Raw genomic sequence first — 27,193 nt, forward strand, 5'->3', positions numbered from 1 at the left:
CTACAAAGAACTTCGCCCTGGTCCCTGACTGAGGGACAGGAGCGATTTTGGCATTTTGGGTCATTCTTCTTCACGACGGCACCTCAAGTTATATTCATTTGGTAAAACATATCTCCTTGGACCTCTTCAAATCGTCAAATCATTAAAATCCTACAAGTACAAGGCAAAATTTGATTTGTAGCTCCGGTCCTTCACTGAGGGACAGGAGCGATTTTGCTCTTACAGGTCAAAATAACATGATTTCACAAGTTTAATCACTTCACAAGGCGAAAACAAATCATTCCCCATGCCCGGGATCAAAAATCAAAAAAGTCAACATTTGGTCAAAATTACTCATTTGGACAAAAATTCACACTTCATCTTCAACACTTAGACAAATTTAAGCTCTGCACTCAAAAAAATTCCAATTGAAAATAGACCATTTTGGCGAAATCATTGCATTCAAAATTGCATCCTACAAAAGGAAGCTCAAAAGCTCTCAAAACTGACTGGATTCTGGCCTGAAAAGACGGCAATTAAAACCCTAAGGCTTGACCCTAAATCCAGACAATTGACTGACTAACAAAACCCTAAAAGCGAAGCGAAAAGCGAGCGAAAAACGAGCAAAAAAGAGGGGGTCCCCATTTCAAATGGGGCGATGTGTGAAATGGTCACAACACTACCTCACAGTGTGAATGCATTCCATGGTCAACTGCAATAGGGGAAAGAAGGGTGGGATCTCCACGCCTTGTCCCTGCAATATACTCTCTAAGTCTGATATTCTCTTCTTTGTACCTTTCTTTCTCCGCAATCTCTCTGTCTAACCTCGCATCGATTGCTTTGAGGTTTTCACCAACCTCCTGAAATTCTTGCTTTCTGGATGTACGACCAAGGGCAACTGAAGTGATCTGGAAATCAATAGGAGTAGCAATGTCCGCTGTTACGCTTGCAATAGGAACAACGATCTGTGCAATCCGCATTCCTGTCTCATCTCTAGCTATGTGCGATAAAATCTCCGCTCTCTTGGGCTCCTTCTCTTTAGCACTCTTAGCTAGGTAGTCATCAATGTCGTTAATAGGCTGTTCCTCTATCATTTGTTTACTTTTCTTCATACTTCTCATCAGCCATTTAGGAATAGTGGCCATCTCCATACCATCATCGAGACATATTTCTCGATCAAGTCCTCTCAATGCCGAGATAACATCTTCATTATCATCAAGATTATTCCTAGTCCAATCGTATACCTCATTTCCCAAACTAACTTCCAAAAGGACAGTAGGGGATCTCGACTGATCATCACTCTCATTAGGAGGTGCAGATGTCGCTGTGGCATGAAATTCCTGAGTATTCCCTGGTAGTATCACTGTGTTGGAACACTGCTGAGTCTCCTTGCTCTGTTTTGTTACTTCAATCACTTCAATTGATGAGACACTGGGAGGGGGTGAAGGAATGATAAGTGGATGAATGATAATCTTCTGTTTCTTCTTCACCTCCTCAATCTTCTTCCCTCTAGCCTTGACTTCTCCTGACGTGCTCTTCATTCTCTTGGGAGCTTGACTCTCTTCGTCTGCATGAATCCTGACATCACTGATAGTCCTCTGATCATCCTCGGAAGTAGACTCTTCTGTCTTCATCCTTTCATAAGTGAAGGGAACACCCATGTCAACTAACTTATTCATCTGTATATCAACCCATAGGCGGGAGAAATTCAAGACCTCTCTCATCAATATATTCAGGTCAATCTCTTTTGACTCTGACCAATTAGGCAATAGGATTGCCTTCTTCATTTCATTCTCATAATGTGGATGTGTATGATCTTTATCATCTAATATCTGATCAGGAATGAGGAAAAGTCCACACTTCCTCATGAAATCCACTGACATTCTGGACCACATTCTTCTCTTTACTGCTTGCTCGTCCATCAGGTTAGCCCAATAATCTTCTATGTCAATTTTGTGAATGAACTTCTCTCCCTTGATCCTTCCGACCTTGTTTGGATCGAATCTTTCTCGTTTCTTGTATGTAGCAAATCGGTAGAATGCAAGCTCCTCACTCGCAGTGCTGGCGGCTATGGCAGACTGGCAAACCTCTGACGTCTTCCCAACTGAAATGGGGAATGTCATGCCTGTCCTGTGCTTCTCTCTCTGAATAAGATCGAACTCTAGAAGCTGTCTCACCACTTCCAACAAGATCATTCTTGTCGGTTGGATACCTAGGAAGTCTGTAGGGTTTAGATTGAAACCCATGAATTCTGAGGTATGTGAAAGTGGGAAACTGCATATACCACGATCCATATTTCTCTATTAACTCTGTTGCCTCCTTGGACAATCCTCTGTGGATTCTGTCTTGCAAAGGAAGCAGGACATGATACCATTGGTTGTATAGGATGCCTTGCAGATGTCACCTTCCAAGAGAAACAAGCTCTTCTAGGGATTTTTGAGTGTATGGCAAAAAAGGCAAGAACCAAGGTTGAAATAGGTTCTAATTCTAATGATGTAAGGAGCAAACATTTGGATGGGGAAGATGGTGCACAATAGTATTTCAAAGAATTTGGGTCAACACGTGGCCCTAACACAGGTGGAGGAAACATTAATTCTTTCTTCGCATCTCGTACTACACTAGGATCATAGATCACCTTGGAGAGTACAAGATGGAGGAAGAATGTCCATGAACAAGCAAAGAAGGTGATTGCAAATTTTTGGTACTCCTCTAACTTGCCATTCCATGCTACTAGATCTCCATATCGGCAAGGTATGGTGGATGCTATTGCAGCTGCAAGACCTATGTTACTAGACATTGAGGGTTGGTATACTCAATGATGTAATTTAGGATTTTAAAGATATTGTTAAATAGCATTGATTAGAGTGGGCTAATTGTGGTTGCACTATCATGTTAAATGGATGGACAAATAGAAGGAACCAAAGCCTCATCAACTTTCTTGTCTCTTGTGATATTGGCACTATATTTTTGAAATTTGTGGATGCATCAGATACAATCAAATCTATGGCTGCGTTGCTTGAGATGTATGACATGGTAGTCATGGATGTAGGGCTGGAAATTGTGGTTCAATTTATTACAAACAATGTTGTTGCTTGTGTTGTTATTGGGAGACTTTTGATGGATAAATACCCCTCTATGTTTTTTACGCCATGTGCAACACGTTGCCTTGATTAACCCTAGAGGACATTGGGAAAATTAAACGAGTTAAGGAGGTATTGCAGAAGGCTTGCATAGATGTATAGTCACATGAGGTTTTTGTGTATGGTGTGCTCTTTCACAAAGGGCAAGGAGCTAGTTCGACCAAGGGTGACAAGATTTGCAACACACTTCCTTGCACTATAGACTCTTTGTCAACAAAAAATGAATTTGAAATTAATGTTTGTTTCAAACGAGTGGATGGTGTCTTGCTTCACAAAGCAAATAGATGGCATAATAGTGGCAGAGAACATGTATTCTACTAGTTTTTGGGATGTGGCTAAACAAGTTGAAGAATTTTTAAAGCCTCTAGTAAAAGTTTTGAGATTGGTGGATGGGGATAAATCCCCCATGGGATTTTTGTATGAGGCCATGGATAGGGCCAATGAAGTGATGAGGGGTAGGATGGAAAATGACAGGGATAGGTATATGTTGTTATGGGACATAATTGATAAGAGATGGGATCAACAGATGCACTCTCCTCACCATGTTGCATGATACTATCTCAATCCCTTGTTGTTCTACAACTCTTCATTCAAACATCTTGATGTTGAGATCGAAGAAGGGTTATTCAAGTGCTTGGAGAAAATGTTTCCAACCTCGGAACAATTGCATGAGGCTATGTTAGAGTTGCAAATGTACTGGCAGGCAAGGGGTTTTCCCTCTTCTAGGGCTGCTGTGGAAGGCATAAAGACCTTCCAAATAGGTAGATTCTATAAACTTTTGACAGTCTCTTTATTTTGTCAACATGATCATTAAATGTGCTAAGATTTTAAGATATTCTTACATGATATCATCTCCATATAATGTGTTTATCAGCTCAATGGTGGGATTTTATTGGTCACAAATGCAAAAATCTTAGGTGGATGGCAATACCATTTTGACCCAGCCGTGCAGCTCATCCCCTTGTGAGCATAATTGGAGTGCTTTTTAACACGTACATTCCAAGAAACGCAACGGCGTAACACAACAGCAAATGAATGACTTGGTGTTTGTTCACCACAACCTTTGGTTGAAGCTAAAGAATGCTCAAGTTAAAACTTTTAATATACTTGTAGTCAATTGAAGTTGTTTTCACTGTGTTCTTCACTTGTAAGGCAAAGACTTATTTCTATATGGACAGATATAGGAACTATTTAGGAAGATGGGCTAGTTGACCTTGACAAGATTGATCTAGAGTCTGAGTGGATTGCTGATGACAGTGTTACAAGATCGCCAAGACTTGTGAATACTCGATGAGTCGTGAGGTGAGGTATGGCTGGCGAGTTTCTCGGGGTCAGACTCAAACGTTGTCGATTTTTTGCTGGACTCGCCCAGACTCGACGAGTCTTGGCAAGCTTGGGCCTAAGACTTGGCTATTGTTAAAATTTTAATGCTTTTTTCTTTATGTCATGCCCTCAAAATTTATATGAAATATAACATTTAAATCCCTAGCTTTGTCTTCAAGTCAGTCTCATTCTCTCCATCATAATATATACATGAAAGATAATGTTGTAGAAGTCACATTTCAGTGTGATTTTCTTTTCATATACTTAAAGTTTTATTTCATGTACAGGATGTTTGAGAGTGGTTTCAAATGTCTAAGATTTATAATGCAAATTCTAGGTTTTAGAAGATCTTATAAATTTTCAGATTTGTCAAATTTCAGTAATTAGTAAGGCTATTATCAACTCTCTCTCTCTCTCTCTCTATTTCTCCTGAACTCTAGACCTATCTCTCTCCCTATCACTCTTCCTCTATCCCCTGGATCTACCTCTCTCTATCTCACTCTCTCTTCTCTCCCCCAAGATCTAGACCTCTTTCTCTCTTTCTCTGTCTCTCACCCTCAGGTACCCACGAGGGGTGCTACCATCAACCTCATTTTGGTGTTGGCACTAAACCTCGATCAAACTATAAGTCTAAGCAAGTAATAGGCCAATGATGAATTATGATCATAAAAAACTACATAATACCTATCCCTTGTTGCAAATCTCTGCATATTCAGAGTTAAAAATATATTATGGCTGCTACATTATCTAGGACCTATCTTAGACGCCTTCGTAGGAAGGATGTAGACTCCTCTAAGCCATAGACTTCTAGTTATTGTTTTGATATTTGTTTGGAACTTTTGATGTCATGGATTTCATATTCCATGAGTTTTGTATACATTTGGCAATATTTATATATCTAAGTGTGTTGTTTCCTTTACCAACACTTTGCGTTTATACTTATGCAATTGATGTATACTTGTGTATGTGATCAAATTTGCTTCTCTTTGATGATGTTATTATGTCTTTAAGGTTTATTTAGTGAAGGGTGCATGAAACAAGTTTTAAATCCTTAAAAATCTCTGAATTTCTTGGGTTTTTCACTTTGCTGAGCTTTTGCCATTTTTTTCCGCCAAATTCGAGCCCAAGCCTGAAACATGCTTGCCGAGTGCGAGGCGAGTTTGAGTCTCGTAACTATGGCTGATGATGATGATTTTCTTGAGCCTGATGATTTTGATATCATGGCAGAGGCTAGCTTGGATCCTCATGAAATTGGACGAGCTAGGATAGGCTCTCACCTAGTGTAATGTCCCCTTTTTCGCTCTAGTTTGTTTTGGAGATTGTTTGCCAATTCCGAGACCTGTTGGTCAGTCAGAGGCAGAATTAGGGTCTCCTATTTTCTAGGAGGATGTTTTGGCATTTTTGGTGGCTTGCATGTTGGAGTTTTACAGTTTTGATTTTGGATTTCTTCTGGGTTTTCAGAAAGCTTCGCAATGATGGTACATGCGTAGCAATCAGTGGAGTTTGGTACTCTTACTATTTTTAGTAAGTGGGGGTGAGGACAACTCATTTTTTTGGGTTTCTGGGTTTTTAGAGAGCTTCGCGATGGTGTGACATGCAAATGACTCTGAATACTTTTCCGGACTTACTATTTTTAGTAAGTTGCGACGGTTGCTCAGAATGTGGATAAAATGCATTTGGACACACTTACTATTTTTAGCAGTACACTATTTTTAGTAAGTACTATTTTTAGCAGGGTTTCAACAGGTCTGTTCAGATGGCTATTTTCGACAGGTCAATTTGAGCATTTGGTCTTCCAACTTTTTTTGGAGCTATTTTGGCAAGTCTGAGCTTATGCTGGGCGAATTCATGGTTGAGGAAAAGTATTTTATAAGTGAATTATTAATAAGGCAAGATGGACCCCTTAGGAAGAAAAAGTAAATTTTATGAAATAATTCACTTATTTACTTTGGACGCCATAATGCACTTTATTGATATTTTTAATAAAGTATCATTTTCAAGACATAAGGTGGGCGTCCATTTTGGAGATATTTCATTAGGAGATTATAACTTTTAAAGTGTCCAAACAATAGTTGATTTTGGCATCCCTTTTGGAGGAATATATGATTTAAAATAAAGGCAAATATTATATTGCTTTGGGCGTCCAAGTTGGCATTTCATTTCATGTCAGTTTGGAGGGAGTTGAATTTGAATTTGAATTTGGAGCTTTAAAGGCTATAAATAAGAGTGCTAGGCTCTTGTTTTTGGTATCCATGATTATTCGCAACGAAGTGCTGCCTAAATTCAGAGTGATTGCTTCAAAGAATGCATACCTCCTAGCTGGTTCTTGGCTTCTTGCTTGAAAAATAGCAACTAGTTGAGTTGTGAGACTGTGCTTTACACTGAAGAACAAATGGAGATCATTGTTGTAGTGTCATTTGATGTTTTCTAATGTAATTTTGGGTGTTTGTGAGTTTTCAGGTTGCAGGTCGGTTGTAGAGCTGAAGTGGTTTTCTCATCATAAGTTCATGGGTGAATTTTTGTGGCTTCTGGGTATTCTCTCTTTATTTCCTAGGCCCTAGGCAATTCTATATGCTAGTTTTCAGAGTTTAATTTGGAGTTATGAAATTTATATTGCAAATCGCCCTCTTGCTCAGGCTGTACCATGTTGGAGTTGTCTAGAAATGCGTGCATTAAATGTTTTGCGCGAGTTTGCTGCTGTTTGTTGGTCTTAGCGTGGTCGCCTCCTTCCTAGAATTCATTTGCAATCAGCCTAGAGTCTTTCCGTTGAGTCTTGGTGGAGTTGTGAGTATTTTAGTGTGGTTTGAAGCCGCTAGTCTATGTTATTCAGCTTGCTGGAAAAGTAAATCAGAATTAGAATTTTGGAGTGTGAGGTTGTTTTTGGGGTAGTTGGTCTCTTGTAACCTATGAAGTGCATTTAACTATATTTGTAGCTTTGGACAGCGATATCTTTGATCAGAAAATTCATGTTATGTATTGTAAAGCTGATTAGTAGTACTAACAACTATCTTATTTTTGAATTGTATCACAATTGTAATATCCTTTGCTGATTATGGCCGTAAAATGCAGAAGATAGGCTCAAGGAATATTGTCAAACAGTTGTCTTTCAACCCTCAAACGAACTGTTACTAAAAATTGATTGTTTTCTTCATGGCTCAAGGTATTATGTCAAACAATTCACATACAAACATTAGGCTTGCTGTTCTGAGTTTCAGACTGATAACCTTGTGTGTTATTGACACAGGAAAAAGGCTTTGCATAACTTTGCGTGTTATTGACACCGATACACATGGAATGTATTTGCAAAAGATTTCAGTGATATCTTACACTACAAACTCAATGCATAATTACTCTTTTGATATTTCCAAATGCATATATATGAACCACTAAACTGGAAACAACTTGAATATGCATCAAATTGAGAAATTGTCATTTTGTCAAATAGTTGCCATACATGCTTCATAGTAACAAATTGATTATCCAATATTGCTGTCATTAAGATCTGATTACAGTTTCAGTCTGTTACAAATGACACAATAGCACTGATTTTGTAATGTCCCCTTCTCAGTAAGGAGTAATCAGTGATCCATTGGCCTATCCCGGAGACCTGTGGGCTGAGCGGAACGAAGAATTAGGGTTTCCTATTTTTGTGGACCTTTGTATGATCTAATTGGTGCTTATCCGGTAGGACTTCTGCAACTTCATTTGTGGATTCCTTCTGGGGTTTTCGAGAGCTTCGCAGTGATATAACGTGCATTCAGTTTTGAGAGGAATTCTGAACTTACTATTTTTAGTAAGTTGGTGACAACTGTTAGGGTTTTGAGATTATTTTCAGTTTTCTGAGCTTTTTCTCATGGTTTGAAAAACGGGTTGTTTGGAGTTGTTTTCGGGACTTACTATTTTTAGTAAGTGCCATTTCAGGGAGTTCTATTTTTAGTAGTACAGTTCAGAGCCCCGACCTAGTCCAGTTGTTGGTTTTTGACATTTCAATCCATCAGTTCAATTTGGCACAATTAGTATTTGATTTTCAGTGATTTATTAAATATTATTACTTTATGCTGAAGTTAATATTTAATGTGTTTTTGGACGACTTATGGAAAAATACTCCGCACTTAAAAATATTATATTTTTCCTAAGTTAGTGGTGTGAGAAAAGGAGCATATTTCATAAGTTTATTATGTTTTAAGTTGCAAGTTATACACCAAGCAAAAAGTTCGAACTTTTTGCCTAGGAGTTGGACGCTAAACACATGAGGGAGTGGGAAATGAAATGCAAATGAAGAAGTTGTAATTTGGATGCCATTTGGAGGTGAATTTAGGGTCTCAGAATCTATAAATATGAGAGCTTGGTCTCTCATTTGGCCGCATCTTGAATGTTTTTATAACAAAGTGTTGCCGAATTTGTGCCAGACTATTGCTTCGAAGTTGAGTGTTTCCTAGCTTGTGCCAGTTTCGTGCTTGTGAGATAGTACCTAACTGTGGGAGAGCCTATTTCTCATCGAGAGGAATAGAATGAGTTTCATTGTGAGGGGTTTTGCTGTGGTATTTTCAGGAATTCTAAGTGAAGGTGTGTTTTGGTGTGTTGCTGGTAGTGAAGTGGCTGAAGCAGTGTTTTGAATATACCTCCCTGCCTATTGATCATTTTATTCTGGGTATTGGCTCTGATGTTTTCTACAACAATGGCGATGAGGTCCACCAATTTGCAGCTACAAGTTTGCTGATCTGAATTTTATGTTGCAAATCAAACTTTTCAGTTGGGGTGCCATTTTCCATAGATGCCTTGGGATGCGTGCTTCTGGTTTTTGGACTTGAAGTTGCAGGTTTGAGGTTCTAAAATGTTTGCTTAAGTCATTTAGTTCATTTCCTTTTGATTTGGTGTTATTCCGAGTAGATTTGAATTAGTTATGAGCATTTTGGTGTTTCCGGTAGTGGCTGGTCTGCGTGTTATGCATTTTCAGAATTAAGGACAGCAATAGTTACTTAATGTTTGAGCTGGTTATAGAGGTAGCTTTCACTATGATTACATTGTTCTCCCATTCTAATATTTCTAAAATGTTCGCTTAAGTCATTTAGTTCATTTGCTTTTGATTTGGTGTGATTCCGAGTAGATTTGAATTAGTTATGAGCATTTTGGTGTTTCCGGTAGTGGCTGATCTGCGTGTTATGCATTTTCAGAATTAAGGAAAGCAATAGTTGCTTAATGTTTGAGTTGGTTATAGAGGTAGCTTTCACTATGATTACATTGTTCTCCCATTCTAATCATTTCTCTCTATATTGTAAGGTTGAATAGTAGTACTATCAACCACTTCTTGATTGTAAAGCATACCCGCTGAAAAGTGGAAGAGGCTGGCTTGCCGCGTACTTTTGATATATGTAATTTTATCCTCCCGTTGCGTAAGCGGTAGACTGATATTTTGTTTGTAATGGTCCTCCCGCTGCATGAGCGGTTGAGTTGAGTTTTGTTGTAAGTGTTCAGTCCTCCCGCTGAAATATTGCGGTAGAGTGATTCGTGCTTTGTTTTGTCGTTGTTCTCCTTGGCTAGTTTACTGCCAAGCTTTCTAGTTTTCTATTCCCGCTGGAAAGTGGAAGGGGTTGGCTTGCCTCCCACTATTGTAATCAGTACTTTCAGCAGTTTGTGACTAACAATCCCCTGCTACTGTATGCTCTCACCCTCCCAGTTTGGGCTCTCGGTGATCAAAAGGTGTAGGTTCTTTCCAGTTGGTTTGGATTTCATTTCTCTAACCCTAACGGGTGTTGTTGTGCTTCTAATCTTGTTGAAAAAAATAAAAAAAATTGCTGGGGATATTACAAATTTCTCAGACCTAATTGACTTATGAGTTATTCAATGGCTGGCCCTACTTTTTTGAACATAAGGTACTAAAAAATTAGACATTACAAAGGCAAATAATTATCAAGAACCTAGTTATTTGATGCCACAAGGAAGAGTAGATCCCAATGACCATGTAGGAGCTGTCACATGAATTTTTGAAGGCTTCAATAGTGAAATTCCCCCACTAGGATCTGGTGCCAAAACCCGCACAAAATTTTGAGCAGCCAATAGAGAGTAATGAGTGAAAACGTGGGAACTGTTAGGTCTGATAGACTCTTATGACAGAATTGATAAAGTCTTCCGAAAGTGCCTTCGACACCCTGAAAAATACTCCCAAGTAGAACATCTAACTCCTCAATGAACTGCAGGTCACAAATCATTAGTTGCACCTAAGTCTGAAACATTCCTTCCCAGTCGTACTTCATGATTGTTGAAGCAAAACACAATAAGTTCCAAGTTGAACTCCTGAGGTAGAGCTCACAACCAGGGATAATTCGGAAGATCTTTCACAACCTCAAAATCGCATTACCAACTGAGAGTTTCTGTTCCCAATGGCTGAAGATTAACTATAGAAACCCTTGGCTCGACAACCTATCAAACAAAGAAGATGTCAAAACATTCGATGCCCAAAACAATGAGCCTCATCCCCCTATTTATTCTTTTCCTCACATGGATCGGCCCCCTTCTAGAAGATTCTCTTTCAATAAAATAATATTTAATTGCACCTTAAAAATAATATTTAATTGCACTTTAGAAAATATTAAAATATGATTATAATATAAAGTGCAGTTGATTTCATACGTGACACCATACGTGAGAATACATTATCTCACGAAAATCATATAAAAAGAAAATGTGAAGCCACAAGCAACTACCCAAGCGCTCCTCTTATCAACTCCTTGGCCTACGAGGGTCGAGTAATAGGCCAAACCCCTTTGCGAACTGATCCTCATGAAAATGGGGACATTACAACAACACCCACTGAATAAGTGGAAGAGGCTGGCTTGCCACCTATCTTATTTCATTGTATTGCTGTCCTCCGGCTGAATAAGCGGTTGAGTGGATTGTTATTATCATTTTTAGTCCTCCGGCTGAATAAGTGGTTGAGTGATCTATTTCCTTCTTGTAATAATTGTCCTCCCGCTGAAAAGTGGTTGAGTGATTCTTCTATAATTTGCTCTTGCCCGCTGGACAAGCGGAAGGGGCTGGCTTGCCGCCCAGCATTGTATTTTCAGTAGATTATTGGAGCTAACGATCCCCTATTCACCGTATGCTCTCACCTTCCCACATTGGGCTCTTGGTTATCAGAAAGTGGAAGGGCTATCTTTCAGCAGTATTGTGTTTGTATTTCCTAACCTTAACAGGTGTTTGTGGTGTTTGAAAAGTGAAAAATTTGAAAAAAAGTAAGGGGATATTTCACCTAGGAGCTTCATCATCAAGACCTCTTGCCCTCTAGCATGTCATTGGCTACATTTGATTTTTTGGAACTTTGTACTTACTTTATAGGTTGACATTGTACAAAGTCACAAACTATATTGTAATTGATATTTTCACAACAATTCCCATCTAGTTATTATTAATGCTGTTGTTGTATGTTTTGTGCAATGTAATCAGTGATATGAATGTAAACAACAAAAATCTATTTTGTACAATTCATGGGTTGAGCTCTCTATTTTATTTGCTCTCAATATCTCAATGCCATGGAAATGCCCTTAAATTTTAAAAAATAGTTTTTGACTGTTTTTCTTCAATTTTTAATGTTATTTTTAGATCCAGTTTTTTCCTGATTTTCCCCTTATTTTTTCAAAAAATCTTATACTTTTGGTTTCCCAATTTTTTCCCCAAAAGATTTTTGCTGCTATGATAAATACAAACAACGGGAATTTAATTAAGAATGAACTACCCTGCTGGTGCTGAATTTGCATGACATCAGAGAAAATCAGAGAGGAATTATCAGCAGCATAGACAAAGTTTGAAGAGGGCTTGGCTATTCTCTGCAACTGCCACCAGCAAGTCCATAATAGGGCAGAAGCAATTGAGAGGATTCTTGGAGCTGAAAGGATGTAGAATATAACAAGCGCATCAACTGGCATTTTCAACAGTTGAACAAATTTAAAAGAATGAAAAACCATAGGATCATTCCTCTTAATGACATTGCTGCCTCTGCAGAACTGTGAAACCTATATTTGGCAGCCAAGGAGAAAGGAAATGTGCTTTGGGATAGAAAATGAAGGGGCATGCTGGGCCAAACTCACCAAAAAGACACTACAACACCAGGATTAACAATCAAGGAGTTCTGAGTCCTTTTTACTTCTTTTTAACCAACTTAATGTCTAATCATGTATTGACTAGGCTGGTTTCAAACTGAATGTATTATGTATCTTTTTTTCTTTTCTCAGATATTTATTTTCATTTCAATTGTTTAACCTTGGATAGGATGTAGATAAGGTGGTTTTAGTTTGGTGCGAAAAGCATTCACTCAGACAGGGTTTTTGTATTTACAAATTTTTATCAAAACTAAAAATATAAGAACAATTCTGTTCTGCTTTGAAAATAATTTTATGGCTTTAATTCTCTCCTTTTCTTTTCTGTTTCTTATATCTAGTACTCAAGGTATGTGAGCCAGACACGTTGGATGATTGACGATGAAAGAATGGGAGAAAACTCAGTAGAAGTGAGTCTCCTCTTTGACCTCTAATGTTCACATTATATCTCAAATTATAAAAATGACCATAATAAATTGTTAGTTAATTGCGTTTCTATTTGTGTAGGAGATAATAGCAAACACAATACTTCCTCAGTTAAGAGGAGACAGCTACAAGTTTCATGCAGCTGGCAGGGAAGACATTGATGTATGGATTTTTCTTATGTAGAATTTCAGTCAGACTGATCAGATATGTTTGGATTTTATTTAATCATGAAGAAGAATGTAAACATTATATTTATTTTGTTACAGGTTCGTATGCTAGGTACAGGTCGTCCCTTCCTTGTTGAAGTCCTCAATGCTCGTGTTATCCCAACAAAATCTGCCCTGATGGAATTAGAGACCAATATCAATGAGTCAAAAGATGAATATGTACGTTTGACAACTTTGCCATGAGGAATTTGAGTTGGATATTCATTCATTTGTTGTTAATTGCAATACATTTTCATGAACCAATTAGTAATGTTCATTTTACAACCAATTAGCTGTACTGCATAACTGGTTTCTGAAATTGGCCTGCATATTCTTTTGGTGCTTGGGGTTTCTGTGGGTGAAAAGATCAGGTAAAAGTGAGGGAACTAATGGAGGTTGGGAGTGATATTTGGAATCTAATGAGAGAAGGGGAGGCTGAAAAACAGGTATTTTACTTTTTACTTTCCAGATTTGTTGTTCACAATCTGCAATGAGCTTTGTAAAGCATCACTTAATGTAATGTGATGATTTTTCATCCAATTACGAACATTAGTGAATAGTAGTTTTAAACATAAGTAAAAATCATTTATTGAAACTGAAATCCTCTTATGATGATTGAATTTGCAGAAACAATATGCTGCTGTAGTGTGGATTTCACGTCCCCTTTCTGATGAAGACCTGAAATGCATATCTGAAATAAAAGAGATGGTAAACTTCCAAATGACAGTGCACGTTCTTCCTAAATATGTTGTTTTGCTTATTAACTTCCGAAGAGGGAGAATATCTCTTTGAGATCTTGATATATTGAGAGAACAAAGGATTTCTCTTTGTGCTTGTACTTCTGTTTTCTGTTATGGACAATAATATCAGAACTGTAACAAATAAAAAAATGTCTTAAACAATTCACTTTAAAGGTTACCATATCTGGATCTTTGCAGTTCTTAGTGTCTTGAATTAATTTTGAACACAGGAAATAGAACAAAAGACTCCAATAAGAGTGCTGCATCGCCGGAGTCCTTTAGTACGTAAACGATTAATACATTGGTAAGCCAATGGTGTTTTTTTTTTCTTTTCTTTTCAAAGGCTATACCAATAGCTACCTATCTATCTGTTTCTCTTGCTAATTGTGATGATTGAATTTCTTAAAAAATCAGGATGAAGGCAGAAAGAATTGAAGGAACCAGCCAATATTTCCTATTGCATCTATGTACTCAGGTTTCTTTCTCATTATTCTTGAATTTTTATTATGCCATCTTTGACTACAATGTCATTGTGATACCTCTTGTCCAGCTTGTTTGTGGTAAAAGTTAGAAAATTGGACTAGTTGGAGATGGACAAAGCTGCCTATTGTTCTTATTTAGGATTTTTTATCAGTACTTTTGTTGATGACATTTAATGGGAAGCAGAAAAAGATGCTCAACATTGAATGTGCCTTAGACCATCCAAATCTCTATTTTTTTTGTCATGCTTTGAGCAAAGAAAGTAGAGTAGAAACAACTGAGTCAAAATTCAGGACTATCAAAATGAGAATGTAGCAAGAAGCTAGAAGCTACTTGGAAAAGCTCTAAACTTGGTAAGCTAGGTTGCTTACAATGGTTTTTGCAAAGAGACATTTGAATAATGATGGACTATTGTAGAAAAGAGAATAATGAATTGGGTGGAAAAACAGAAAATTAGAATAGTAGTTCAAGACGGGTGGAAAAGAAATATTTTAGATACTTTTTTGTTGAGAGATTGCCAATCAACGGATTGCAAGATGCATCTATGTAAATAAGTTGTTTTTCAATATTGTTTGGTCATCATATTGGCAAGAAATGGTGAGGAAATTAGTGAAGCTCAAAATGGTATATGGGCTTGGATTATAAGGAGGTGTGCACCACCTTATTGCGAATGGAGTTGAAGCATAGACAATTAACTGGAGCCCATTAGGGATTTGTGGATTGAGAATGTTGAACACACTTGGATGCTGGGAGGGGGGAGTGGTTATGCATTTAACCATTTAAATATTAAATCAGATCTGCAAAAGGAAATAATTTAATAATAGAAAGAAAGCATTCATCACACAAGAATACCAAGATTTTTATGTGGAAAACCCAAGGAGGCAAAAACCATGATGAGAGTTCACTCACACTAAATGAAACATAAATTATAATATTTGTTTTAGGCACACTGCCAAGGAAGCTCACTGCTCCCGAAAGGACTTCCAAGTTGAGGTGTACTACACCAGGGCAAGATACAAAAGACTTGCTTGAGAAGACACACTATCTCGTAGCAAGATACATGAATATTACAATGAGAGATGTAACATGAACTGCTATAGTGGAAGCATTTGACATATGCTAGGGTTGCAATCCTCTTTGTAGCACAATTACTCTCTCATACTGACCTCGCACGCTTCATACTTAACTGACTCATCTCCAGATTTTTTCACACATTTCCACAACACACAAATGATTTATCCTTTCCTTATATACCCTTTGCAACACACCAAAACATTAATTAGGTCGACATCCATAGGACCTACCAAATGAAGCGTGTGACCCAACATAGGTTGGCTCCAAACATATATATCACACACCAAGATTAGGTTGTGGATCAACACAAGGCGTAGCTAAACCTTAAACACATCTTATCACATCCTTCAAAGAAATCAGAGTAGGTCAGGATCAACTGCAATTTAAGGAACTCAACATGTCAGCCCAAATATCAAAACCACTATCAAAACTCTTAACTATTAGCCTTTACGCCATCGAGGAGAAACTAGAATCACCATTCAGACCAAGATGAGATCATTGAAGACCATCTACAACCTCTCCACAAACATCTCCTGAAGAGATCAAACGTCAAGTTCTGGTGCAAGTGGAGCAATTCACTGAACAAATAGAAACAAGGGAAACCGAATAGACTAGTACATTTCAACATGATGAATATTGCACTACAGAGCACCAATTTGCTTGAAACTCATATTATCCCTATACCATCCAAGAAATATTCCCAAATCCGCACAAGGAGACTATCCAATCAGAAGAATGTGGAGCATTTTGGTAAAACATCTAAGATATATAACACTATAACACTGCTAAACTGTAACTTGGAGAATAGACACATATAACTTTTGCTGTAGAAGATATTATCTCATGAAATCTTGGACACAGGCACCTTACTCACTACTCATCTTAACTCCAGAACTGCATAACCAATTCATGCAATGTGGTTGAATGCAGACCACAATATCAATTGACAAACTTGAGAAGATACATTGTTTGATAGACAAATTTTCACAACAACATAGGTATTAATCCAATCACAATTGTCAACCTGTAATGTCCCCATTTTGAAATAGGATTTAATAATAAATGCTAATAATAAAAGTTAAAATTTAATAGAATAAATATAAAATTAAAGTTAAAATATTTAAAATTTAGTGAAGTTTAATGAATGGTCAATAGGCATGAAATAAAAAGTTGGGACTCCCTCAAACATGAGATATAAAAGGGAGAAGAGAACTTCATTTAAAGGGGGAGAGATGGAGAAAGAAATAAATAATGGAGCATGTGAATCAAGGAAGGATTGAGGTAAGAAGAAAGGAATGGGAAGCAAATAGGGAAGTGACTCTTTCAAAAGGGTAGAAATTATGAAGGGTTGTACTCTTTCAAAGGGTACTGATTGTGAAAGGTTGCGATTCTTGCCAAAAGGCAGAAATGATGAATAGGTGTGACCTGTCCCTCACATTGGAAGATATAAAGGGGAAGAAGCATTAAATGGAATGGAGGGGAATGAAGTGGAATTAGAGGAGATCTAGAGAAGATTTAGGGCAGAAGTATATGGAGGGATCTGGAATTAGATTTGAGAAGGGAAGAAGAAAATAAGATTGCAGATCTAGAAGAAGATATGCAAATCTTAAAAGGGATATATGCAGATTTGAAAAGTAGTAAAGACAGATTTGATAAGTGAGAGATAGGTGAAGATTAAATAAGAAGTGAAAGGGGAGCAGTTGTTGCCAAACAAATATATCTTTTCATAACCAAAGGGTGTGACCCTTTTTCTCCATGAAGGGTATAAAGTGAAGGAGACATCATTTGAAGAAGGATGGAACCAAGAAGAAGATCAATTGATCCATTCAAGGGAGCATCAAACCTCATAGGTGATTTCAGAATAATAAAGAGAGGAAGCCAACATACTTAATACTAAGGGAAAGATTTAGGGCAATCCCAAAAGGGGACATTACAATTGGTATCAGAGCCGTGATTCTGCCAACCTGTGAGAAGAACACTATGCAATGTGCTTGAAGATAGTGATCAAGAATTAGTGGCAAGAAATAACAAGAGTCATAGTGCAAATTATTACTCAAAGAACACAATTGACATTCAATCATTTGATATCATGCAAGAGTCTCAAACAAAGAGGATTGCACATAGATGTTTTGTCGAAGATAGAGTTGCAATAACATTGTAACGACGAATTTACTTAAGCAAGAAAACAAAAAACTAATAAACATTTTAATGAAAGATTTGCAACTAATTTTCAATTTCAGCTGAAGAGGAACAATTAATTAACTAACTTAATGCCAACTAACTCACTAATTTTATCAGAAAAGAAACTAACTGTCAAGAAATAATATTTTATTTTCAACTGAGAAGAATAGAAGGGTTTAGAGATTACATAGTAATGAATTTTCTATAGATAAGAGAAGCATATCTCATCATAACATGGGAGAGGGAGAGCATCATCAAGAGCTTTTCCGCCCAACCATAGTCATAAAGTCTCTTGTGCCTCTTCCTATTGGAAGGGTTCAACCCTTCACAAGGGTGGCAGACTACGAAAAGATCAAATACCATTTAGCCATATGGGCTTGGTGTTTAGAACCCACACAGACTAGCCGATACACACTATAGGTACCCCCTAACTAGTATGACCCTCTGGCTAGTGGTGTATCTGGTTCAAGTGAACTGACGGTCGCATGCCAATTGTAGCGCTACCTTGGCCAAGGATTTACAATATAAGCACGGTAATGTGTTGTCAACGTTCACCACCCTTACTTGGCTTAATGCAATGGAGTGCTAATGGCTCTCTAACATATTTACAAACGGTTCAATTGACCAAGAGATTTTTATCATCGATTTATTTCATCATAGAATTGAAAGTAAAATAAGGAAAGACCTATGCTTGGTTATGATTTACTGCTCACGACTTTTGTAGGAATGTTGGAAGCTTGATCCTCTTAAATCTTTTGTGGTATTTTAAAGTGCCATTGCCAAGTGAACCATAGAAATTACTTCTATCTACAGGAAAACGAGAGCTGATGGCGATCCCTAAGTGTTTCCGCAAATAGTTCCTCTATCCCTTCTCTTCCTCAGTCGTTAATATCTACCACACCCAAGCATCATGACTCCCTTGTCAAAGGAAAGCTTTTAAGCAATTGCCAATCATGGAGAGTACCGCTCCAAGAAAACCCAAATCGACATCTCTCGAAGTTGAGGTGGTGAAAGATGTTACCAACCTTAAGCTCCCCTTCAAACAACGTTATCTTCAGAATATTATCCTCGACTATCTTGCCCGTTTCATACGAAGGCTTCCAAAATATTTATGATCCACAAGATAATAACATTTCCCCCCTTTACTCAATGTATATGCATTTTTAATATATAAGCGTCCTTCACAAAACATATATTGATGTGTTTATAGTTTGAAATGAATTAATTAATAATAGTGTATCCAACGAAAAGAGCTTATATAATTATATATTTGTATATGTCTATATATATTGACACGTGGATATATATACATATATATATATGTAGTTATTGAATATAATTAATTCATGAATAACTTAATAAATAATAATGATTCATAACAAGATACAATGACTACTCAAACAAAAATTCAAGACCACAAGGTGAACATTGACCCACAACTAGCTAAAGGATGAGATGGACACTCCTTAACCAAGGTGACGATCAACTAGGAAACACAACTTATCTCCCGACTCAATGTTCAATGGGAATTGATCTTTCCAAAAGTTTGCAACCCTCTCCTTGATGATATTCTCCCTCCCTCTGAGGGTGTCACATGTCCTTCATCCACTCAGTTACTTGAAAAAACAGTTAGTCACATCTTAACCATATTAACAGTTTCCATAAATAATAAAAAGAAAAAAAATTCATCATTCATTTCCCTTCGACAAGAATTTCCATTCATAGTGAAAGCAAAAAGCAATATCATTGATTAGCTAAACACAAAAACATAATAAGCATTTTTCAAGGTCAAGAAAGAGGGACGCAACATATTCCCCTTGTGAATAATCGTCCTCGGTAATTATTTAACATATGCCAAAAATTTCAAACATATGAATAAATCCATTTAGTTCTTATTACAACAACTCAGTGGTTTTAAAATAGATAGGTAAATCTCTGGAGGATTTCATCATAATCCTCCCAAAGTAGCATTATCTTTTGCATACTGATTCCATTGGACCTTGCATTGCATAACCTCTTGGGTAAGCACAACTGACGCATGTCGATTATTCTGAGTGGTTCGATCGTGACCACCCCTGTATCTTGCACCTGCAAGGAATTCCAGTCAATCATGTGTTCAAAATCTGCTACATACTTAAGATCTAAGAAACATGAAAAACATTATTTAACCAGGCAAGAGCTGGTGCTAGAGCAATTCTGTAGGCTATTGGGTTGATAATTTCTAGGACTTCAAAGGGTCCCACATATCTTGGAGCTAGTTTGGAGGCCTTTCCAAACTTGATGGAACTTTTTTGAGGTTTCACTCGAAGGAGAAATTTCTCCCCCACTACAAATTGTTTGGGAGTCCATTTTGTGTTGACGTAGCTTTTTTGCCGATTGTTAGCTTCTGCTAACCTTTGTTTGATCAAGTTAACTTGATCTTCCATTTCCATGAGCATTTCAGGACCGAGGGTTATTCTCTCCTCAAGCTTATCCAAACTGATGGGAGTCCTACATTTCCTTCCATATAATGCTTCAAAGGGTGCCATCTTAATGGAGATTGATACAAATTTTTGTAAGAAAACTCCACTAGAGGGAGGTATTCTTCCCACTTATATTGCTGATCCATACAATACATCCTTAAGAGATCTTGTAGCATTTGATTCACTCTTTCTGTTGTTTGTCTGTCTCTGGATGGTAAGCTGAACTAATGTTTAACTGTGTTCCCAATGTTGCAAATAGTGTTTGCCAAAATTTGGTTGTCATCTTGGCATCCCTGTTAGAGATAATCTTCTCGGGTATCCCATGCAGCCGAAAGATCTCCTAAACAAATTTCCGAGCAAGTATATATGCTCCATTAGTTAGGTTCCTTGGTATGAAATGTGCTACCTTGGTAAGCCTGTCAACCACCACCAAGATGGCATTATGTCTATTCCTTGTCATGGGTAGACCTTGTACGAAGTCAATACTGATGATTTGCCACTTCCAATCTGGTATGGCGTGAGGTTGCAGCAGTCTTGCTGGATGTTGGTGTTTTGTTTTCACTTTCTGACACTCAAAACAACTTGTCATGAATGTCACGACGTCCTTCTTCATACCCTTCCAAAAGTATAGGGGCTTAGCATTTGCTAACATCTTTATCATAATAGGGTGTCCGAAGTATGGTGCTGAATGTACCTCTTTCCATACTAGTTTCCTTAACTCAAGGAAGTTGGGTATGTATATTCTTCTTGGGTACCTCGATATTCCATCCAACTCAATGTTGTACCCATTATATCTGGGATCTTGGGGATTGCTTCACAAAGCCTCTCGCACCCGATTGTAGTATTCATCACCCTCAGGGATCTCCAGTACCCAAGTTCTAAGATCCGTGTTCATAGTTGCCATAGCCGACAAATGTATTCAACGACTCAATGCATCTGCTACCATATTCTCTTTCCCTTTGATATAGCTGATTTCAAAGTCATAATCAGAAATTAGCTCCAACCATCTCTGCTTAGCATTTAAATTAGGCTGGGTAAATATGTACTTGAACCCTTGATGGTTGGATCGAAGCTCTAATGGCTTCCCCATTAGATAGTGTCGCTGCATTTGTATAGCGTGCACAATGGCTGCCAACTCTAGATCATGTAGTGCATAATTTTGTTCATAATTCTTCAATTTTCTAGACTCATAGGCGATTACCTGATCATTTTGCATGAGAACTCAAGAAATTCAAATATTTTTAAAGATTTAAAACTTGTTTCATACACCCTTTAATAAATAAACCTTAAAGACACAATAGCCTCATCAAATAGAAGTTACTTTGATCACATACACAAGTATACATCGATCACTAACACAAGTATAAATGTAAATTTGAATTGAAGGGAATAACACATTGAGATATATAAATTTATAATCATTATCAAAATGTATACAAAACTCATGGAATATGAAATCCATGGCATCAAAAGTTCCAAAGAAATATCAAAACAAAAGCTAGAAGTCTATGGCTCTAAGGAGCCTTATCACTCAGCCCTCTTGCATGGGCATCTAAGATAGGTCTTGGATGATGTTGCAGCCATGATATTTGCCTCTGTCTCAATAACACCCACAACAACATCCAAGTTTTTTGCTTGTGTTCTATCCTCCTCTCCCATGGCTATTGCCTCCGCCTCTCTATCCAGTTGGTCAACCCAATCGAGGTCCTCATCACTATAGGTGGGATCCTCAGCCTTTGTGATCCAATCAAATTGTCGATCAATCTCCTCTAGTGCTATGGGGGATAAGTTGGTGCCCAAAATTTGTCGGTGGCGAGGGTTGTAGTGAACATAGATTAGATTATTCAACCTCTGCACTTATAGTGTATCGTACCTCTCAGAGTTTATGTGCTCAAACATACTCCAATTGTGCTCACAATCCACAGTACTACATGGTTGGTTCAATACTCGAACTACAATCTTTTGAAGATTTGGTACCTTAGCACCAAAATTTTCCCACCATGCATTTGACATGAGAAAAAAAAATCAATCTCATTATCCAACTTTAAGTTTCAATATTTACTAATAATATAAAAAGAGGATTTTTTTATATTTTTAAACTTAAATTATGCCCTTAATAGATTTTTACCTAGCTACAATGTCAACTAAGTTGCCTTGCATATATCTCAAGAAAAGAGATCTCCTTGTACAAGTCTAAAGATCTCAATCTCGGTGACTATTTGTGCTACAACACCATAATTAGGCATCATCTGCTCTATGGTTGTGTAGAGCCCACTCAAAACCTCACTCGCCTTGAAATCATGGCAAAATTGGAGTGTTGGATTGAGGAAATAAGCAGTTGTGTGTAGGGGCTTGTGAAGCTGGAGGTGCCATCGTCTATTAATGATTTTCCAAATGGTGCTATACTTATCTTTAACTCCCACATAAATGGATCTAATGGCGTCCTTGACCCTATCTATGCCCTCGTATATGTAGCCCATTATGGGCTTCTCCCCATCAACAACTCATAGTATAACCTATAAAGGCTTTGTGAAGTGCAATTATTGTGAAACATTAACATAAGTGTGAACAAAACTAAGCAAATAAAAGAAAAATATGAATAAAAATATAGTGTAGAATGGGATTTGCTTGTACAGTCTTCATAGTCGGTAGCTAGAAGCATTGCTCATAAAAAATGCAATGTGCCACATCAACTCCAGCATTGGTCTTCGCATATGATGAGGAAGTCCACTCCTCACTAATTAGCATGTGCCTCAAAGCTCCCTTTGTGCGAAGCAAGGATTGTAATGTGATGAAATTGGTTACCAATCAGGTTATTCCAGGACAAGCCAACTCCTTTTTTCTTGTGAATTGCCTCATTAAGTTGAGGACTCATGTGTGATTTATATGAATTTACAATTATTTTTTGCTATCTCCACACATGCTTTGATCCATGGAAATTCGTCGAGGTCCTCCAATATGGGATCAAGGCAATGAGCAGCACATGAAGTCCAAAACAATGATGGGGGCCTATCCATCAGTAGTCCTCCCTGCAGCAACACAATTTGCTGCATTATCTGTAACCACTTGCACCATATTCTCCTTACCCACCTTAGCCAACACTCCCTCCAAAGCTTCACAAAGGAATTTGACATTTTTGGTGTTTCCCGAAGCATCGATAGATTTGATGAATGTTGTGCCACCTGAAAAAAGAAACAAAATCAATGATTCAATAAAGCATAAATTAAAAGTATTAATCACTAAATCAATGCATTTTACGAAGTACAATCACTTGAGGAAGAAACAAGAAAATTTAGCAATATTCTATTTCTTCTATCCATTCAACCATCGGTCATGATGGTGCAACTCTTTCTCCATATTTGTCATTGATCCTCTATTGTGGCTTTCACATCAACCACCTTTATCTCATCATTAGGGCCTTTGAACCCTGCCTCACAAATGGTAATGGAACCAACCATAATTTGCCAATAAGGAAACCTAACACAACACAAATAAATTAATAAAATAATTATTGTCAAATAGAGAAATTTTAATTTGAATTCGATATACCTTTAAATATAAAATTCAAGAGATAAAGAATCATTCTATATATTTTAAAATAGTCAAAGAAAAAGAATTACCTGATTGTGTGGAATGGTATGGTGCAATAGAACCAAAAGTGCAATTACACTCACAATCCTTTTGATTATGGAACATGTTACGCTCACTCTCAAGATGCCAACGTTTAGATTTATGAAGGTGATTGAAGATGGATATTCACCATTGCTCAAAGAGGACTTTCAGGATGCAGACTGTTGGCCCCAGGATCTTAAAAAGGTGGATAAAAAATTTCAAGAAGGGTATATAGATTTCTAGAATGCATACATAAAAGAACACCAGTATCAACTAAAGAGGTATGTAGTCAGGTGCTTAGAGAACTCTCCCCAGAATTTTGATACCTCTAGTTGGGAGAAAATATCTCCACCCATTGGCACATTTGAGTCCTTCCAGAGAAGCGGAGTTCAGCCCAAGGACAAGGACAAAAAGAAAGGCAAGGAAAAGGTGGAAGAAGAAGGACAAGGTGATGAGGAAGAAGGAAAGCAGCAAGATGATAATGACAGTGAATAAGATACTTTGCTAGATGGACTGCATATGACACTTTTTCTTATGCTCAGCAGATTATGTTTTGTATTGGATGACTACTATGGTTAATATTGGACTTGTGACAGCTGATCTAGAACTTGTTTAAGATTGAATAGTATGAACTTAATATGTGTTTTTTGTGATAGCCTAGTTCGGGCTTCATTGGTGTGACCAGCTTGGTCACCAATTGTGTAACCAATCTCATGTACTTCTTTTTTATGCTATTGGTAATCGATCTACAATTTAAAAAAAAAAGAATTACCTGGTTGCTTGGAATGGGATGGTGCACTAGAACCAAAAGTCTCCAATTGCACTTTTGGCTGCATCATGTCTATCTTTGTTCCAACACATGCTCTCAAGTGACGGTTGGGAACCTAGAGTAATGCATGGCAAAATATATGAATCTAACCTAGATCACGAATGAACTGTAGGCCCAATGCTAACACTGCCACTAACACTAGCACTACCAACACCCGAAGGGTTACAACAAGAAGGAAAGGAGGTTTCAAGCTTGTTACTTATGAAGCTTTGGAAAAAGAAGGCCGTAAACATGACATCTGCGTGTTTGACAATCCATTCTTTGTATTGAATGAGGTTTTATCTTATACAAAGCCTTTTTTGAGATTGGTTTTGAAGACAGCAATTACTCCTTGCATTGTTGATGCTTTCATGGACGGGTTACATGAAACTACCATAAAGGTCACAAACTTCCATGTCGAGTATGATATTTTTGATGGCACTTGGAGTTATGATTTGCAGCTTTCTAGGTATGTTGGAGATTGTTCTTGGTTCGTTATCCATGCGTGGGATATTCAACAAGAATTGTGGAGTTTATAGGGGATGGTAAGAATGATCTTTGGAGGGTCAAAGGATTAGAATTTCAGAATTAATAGTTCTGCCCTTTTTCTTACCAGCCATTTAGTGATTCATTTGGTTCATCTTCAAACAGTTTGTAGAGAGATTTTAAGTAGGGATTGGAGCAATGAACGAATGGTCACTCTTGGGAGTATTCCTTGGCAAAGAATGGATCAGAATTTCAGTCTTGAGCTTCCTGTTTGGTTGCAGGTTAGTCACTTTACATTATGGTTTGCTCTCATTCAGGGGAGTTGACACATTATTCTTTGTCATAGAAAAAAAGTTTTTCAGTTGGAGATTGCTTGGAAGTGTTTCCTAGCCACTTCTGAGTTGATTTGGTAACACAATGCTAATCACAGAAGCTTATACTTGGGAATTCTATTGGTACTGTTGTTTTCTTTTATGTAGAGAACTAGAATCAGATTGTGCTTCACTGATTTCAGTTTTGAACAATAGTGTTTTTTGTGTCTTGACTTTCCAAACTCAGATTATTCATCTTATCAAAGGTTTGTGATGTAAACTTTGGTAGTTTACTCTCAGTGTTGGTTCGGGACAGTGAACTTCTGCATGATTTGGTTCCTCATTCAGAGACTATTGGAGTTGGAATAGTGAGAATTTTTCTAGACATAGTTTAGTTATCTTCTACTTCAACCTCAGTGAGTGATGGTCGCTACAAATATTTCATGGTGATGGTATGCACATCTTCATGTGATGCCTTGCTGATTGCAGTAGGTTTGGTGTGTTGGTGTGTTCGGAATCGTCCCATTGACACCTAGAGATTGAGTGTCAATGATGCGATACCAATTTTTGACCGTAGAGGCATTCCCTGGTTAGCTACTTCCAGAGTTGGTTTGGCTAACACCTTCTATGCTAGTCCCTTGACATCATTTTGGGATATGTTGAGATTTATGCTTTATGGTTAAGCTTATTTTCTTTTTCGTTGCCTAGGGTTGAGTCTTGCAATGGGATTACAGATATCAACTTCATTGAGGCACCTTGGCAGGATATGTTTCATGGTATAGGTTTTAACCATATCAAGTATTTTAGATTTGGATTTGATGATGATTATTTTTTGGGGTTCTAGGAGTGGAGTGTGTTGTTGTGGCACAATGGTTTAACAGGTTATGATTAGAGTGGCGCAACGTGAGCATGGTGGTTCTTTTTTGAGATGGACTTGGGACCCTAGGATCATTCTTGGTTTCTGTCTGGATCAATCTGATGATTGTTGAGTTGCATTGGCATTTGTTGGCGGCATTATTGTACACGGGAATAACATTAGTTAATTATGTGTAATTGTTTTGGTTAGTTGGCAATCGAGGGGTGGAAGTTGCGGTGCGACGGTTGGCGCTCGCACCCCCTCGGTACCCTTTTATACTCCGGAATGTAACTTGTAACACACACTTATTATGAATAGAACATCTGATATACTTTGTCTGACATTTACGGCATTAGTCTGCGTTATGTTCTTTATGTCTTAAGTTATTCACCTGAGAGGGCAAACATTTGGCGCCGTTGCCGGGGAACGAACCCGGGTCACCTGCGTGATAGGCGGGAATACTCACCACTATACTAAGCAGCCGCACGAAAAAGAAGGCCGTTACGAAGGTGTGGATTTTTTCTAAACAAATCAGTTACAGGGAGATCGATGGATTCAGCAGGGAAAAGGAGTTGGAAGAAACAGCTGCACGCTTCTTCCAGTACCAGCCAGAGGGATAGGGGTAGCAATATCAGGGTTTTAGCTTCAGGAGTGCGTATTGCAGGTGGCACCATGGATGCCAACGCCCGGCAAAAACAAAAACAGAAAGCACCACAGGCTGCCGCAAGCGCGAAAAACACAATGACGCCACAGAATGTTACTTTCGAGGGCCTGAATGGATTCGAATGCCGAAAATGGTGGCAGGACACCCCCGATAATGACCTGGTAAAGCAAAACCTTCGGAAAGCACAAGTAGAGTGGGCTATTCGGATGCTCGTGTTCCCTATCCGGGAGTACGAGGGTGCCCTATGCTTCATGGTGGACACCTTCGACAGGCATACATGCACCAGCATGTTTGAATACCTCCGGAGGGATGTCACTATATCCTTCAAAGCAAGGGATTTCACGAGGGTATT

General features: G+C 37.9%; 1 protein-coding gene across 3 annotated transcripts in view; it reads left to right on the forward strand.

The window, feature by feature from the left end:
- Window positions 1–27,193, forward strand: part of LOC131073608 (uncharacterized) — a 223,078-nt gene that overhangs the window by 115,289 nt on the left and 80,596 nt on the right. For all 3 annotated transcript variants that reach the window (XM_058010072.2, XM_058010074.2, XM_058010073.2), the window contains exons 7-13: window positions 12,877–12,945; window positions 13,043–13,123; window positions 13,228–13,347; window positions 13,539–13,613; window positions 13,795–13,875; window positions 14,138–14,211; window positions 14,322–14,382. In XM_058010072.2, coding sequence (XP_057866055.1) covers window positions 12,877–12,945; window positions 13,043–13,123; window positions 13,228–13,347; window positions 13,539–13,613; window positions 13,795–13,875; window positions 14,138–14,211; window positions 14,322–14,382 — 561 coding nt within the window. The remainder of the gene's footprint in view (window positions 1–12,876; window positions 12,946–13,042; window positions 13,124–13,227; window positions 13,348–13,538; window positions 13,614–13,794; window positions 13,876–14,137; window positions 14,212–14,321; window positions 14,383–27,193) is intronic.

Source organism: Cryptomeria japonica, chromosome 11, assembly GCF_030272615.1.
Source record: "Cryptomeria japonica chromosome 11, Sugi_1.0, whole genome shotgun sequence".
Taxonomy (NCBI): Eukaryota; Viridiplantae; Streptophyta; class Pinopsida; order Cupressales; family Cupressaceae; genus Cryptomeria; species Cryptomeria japonica.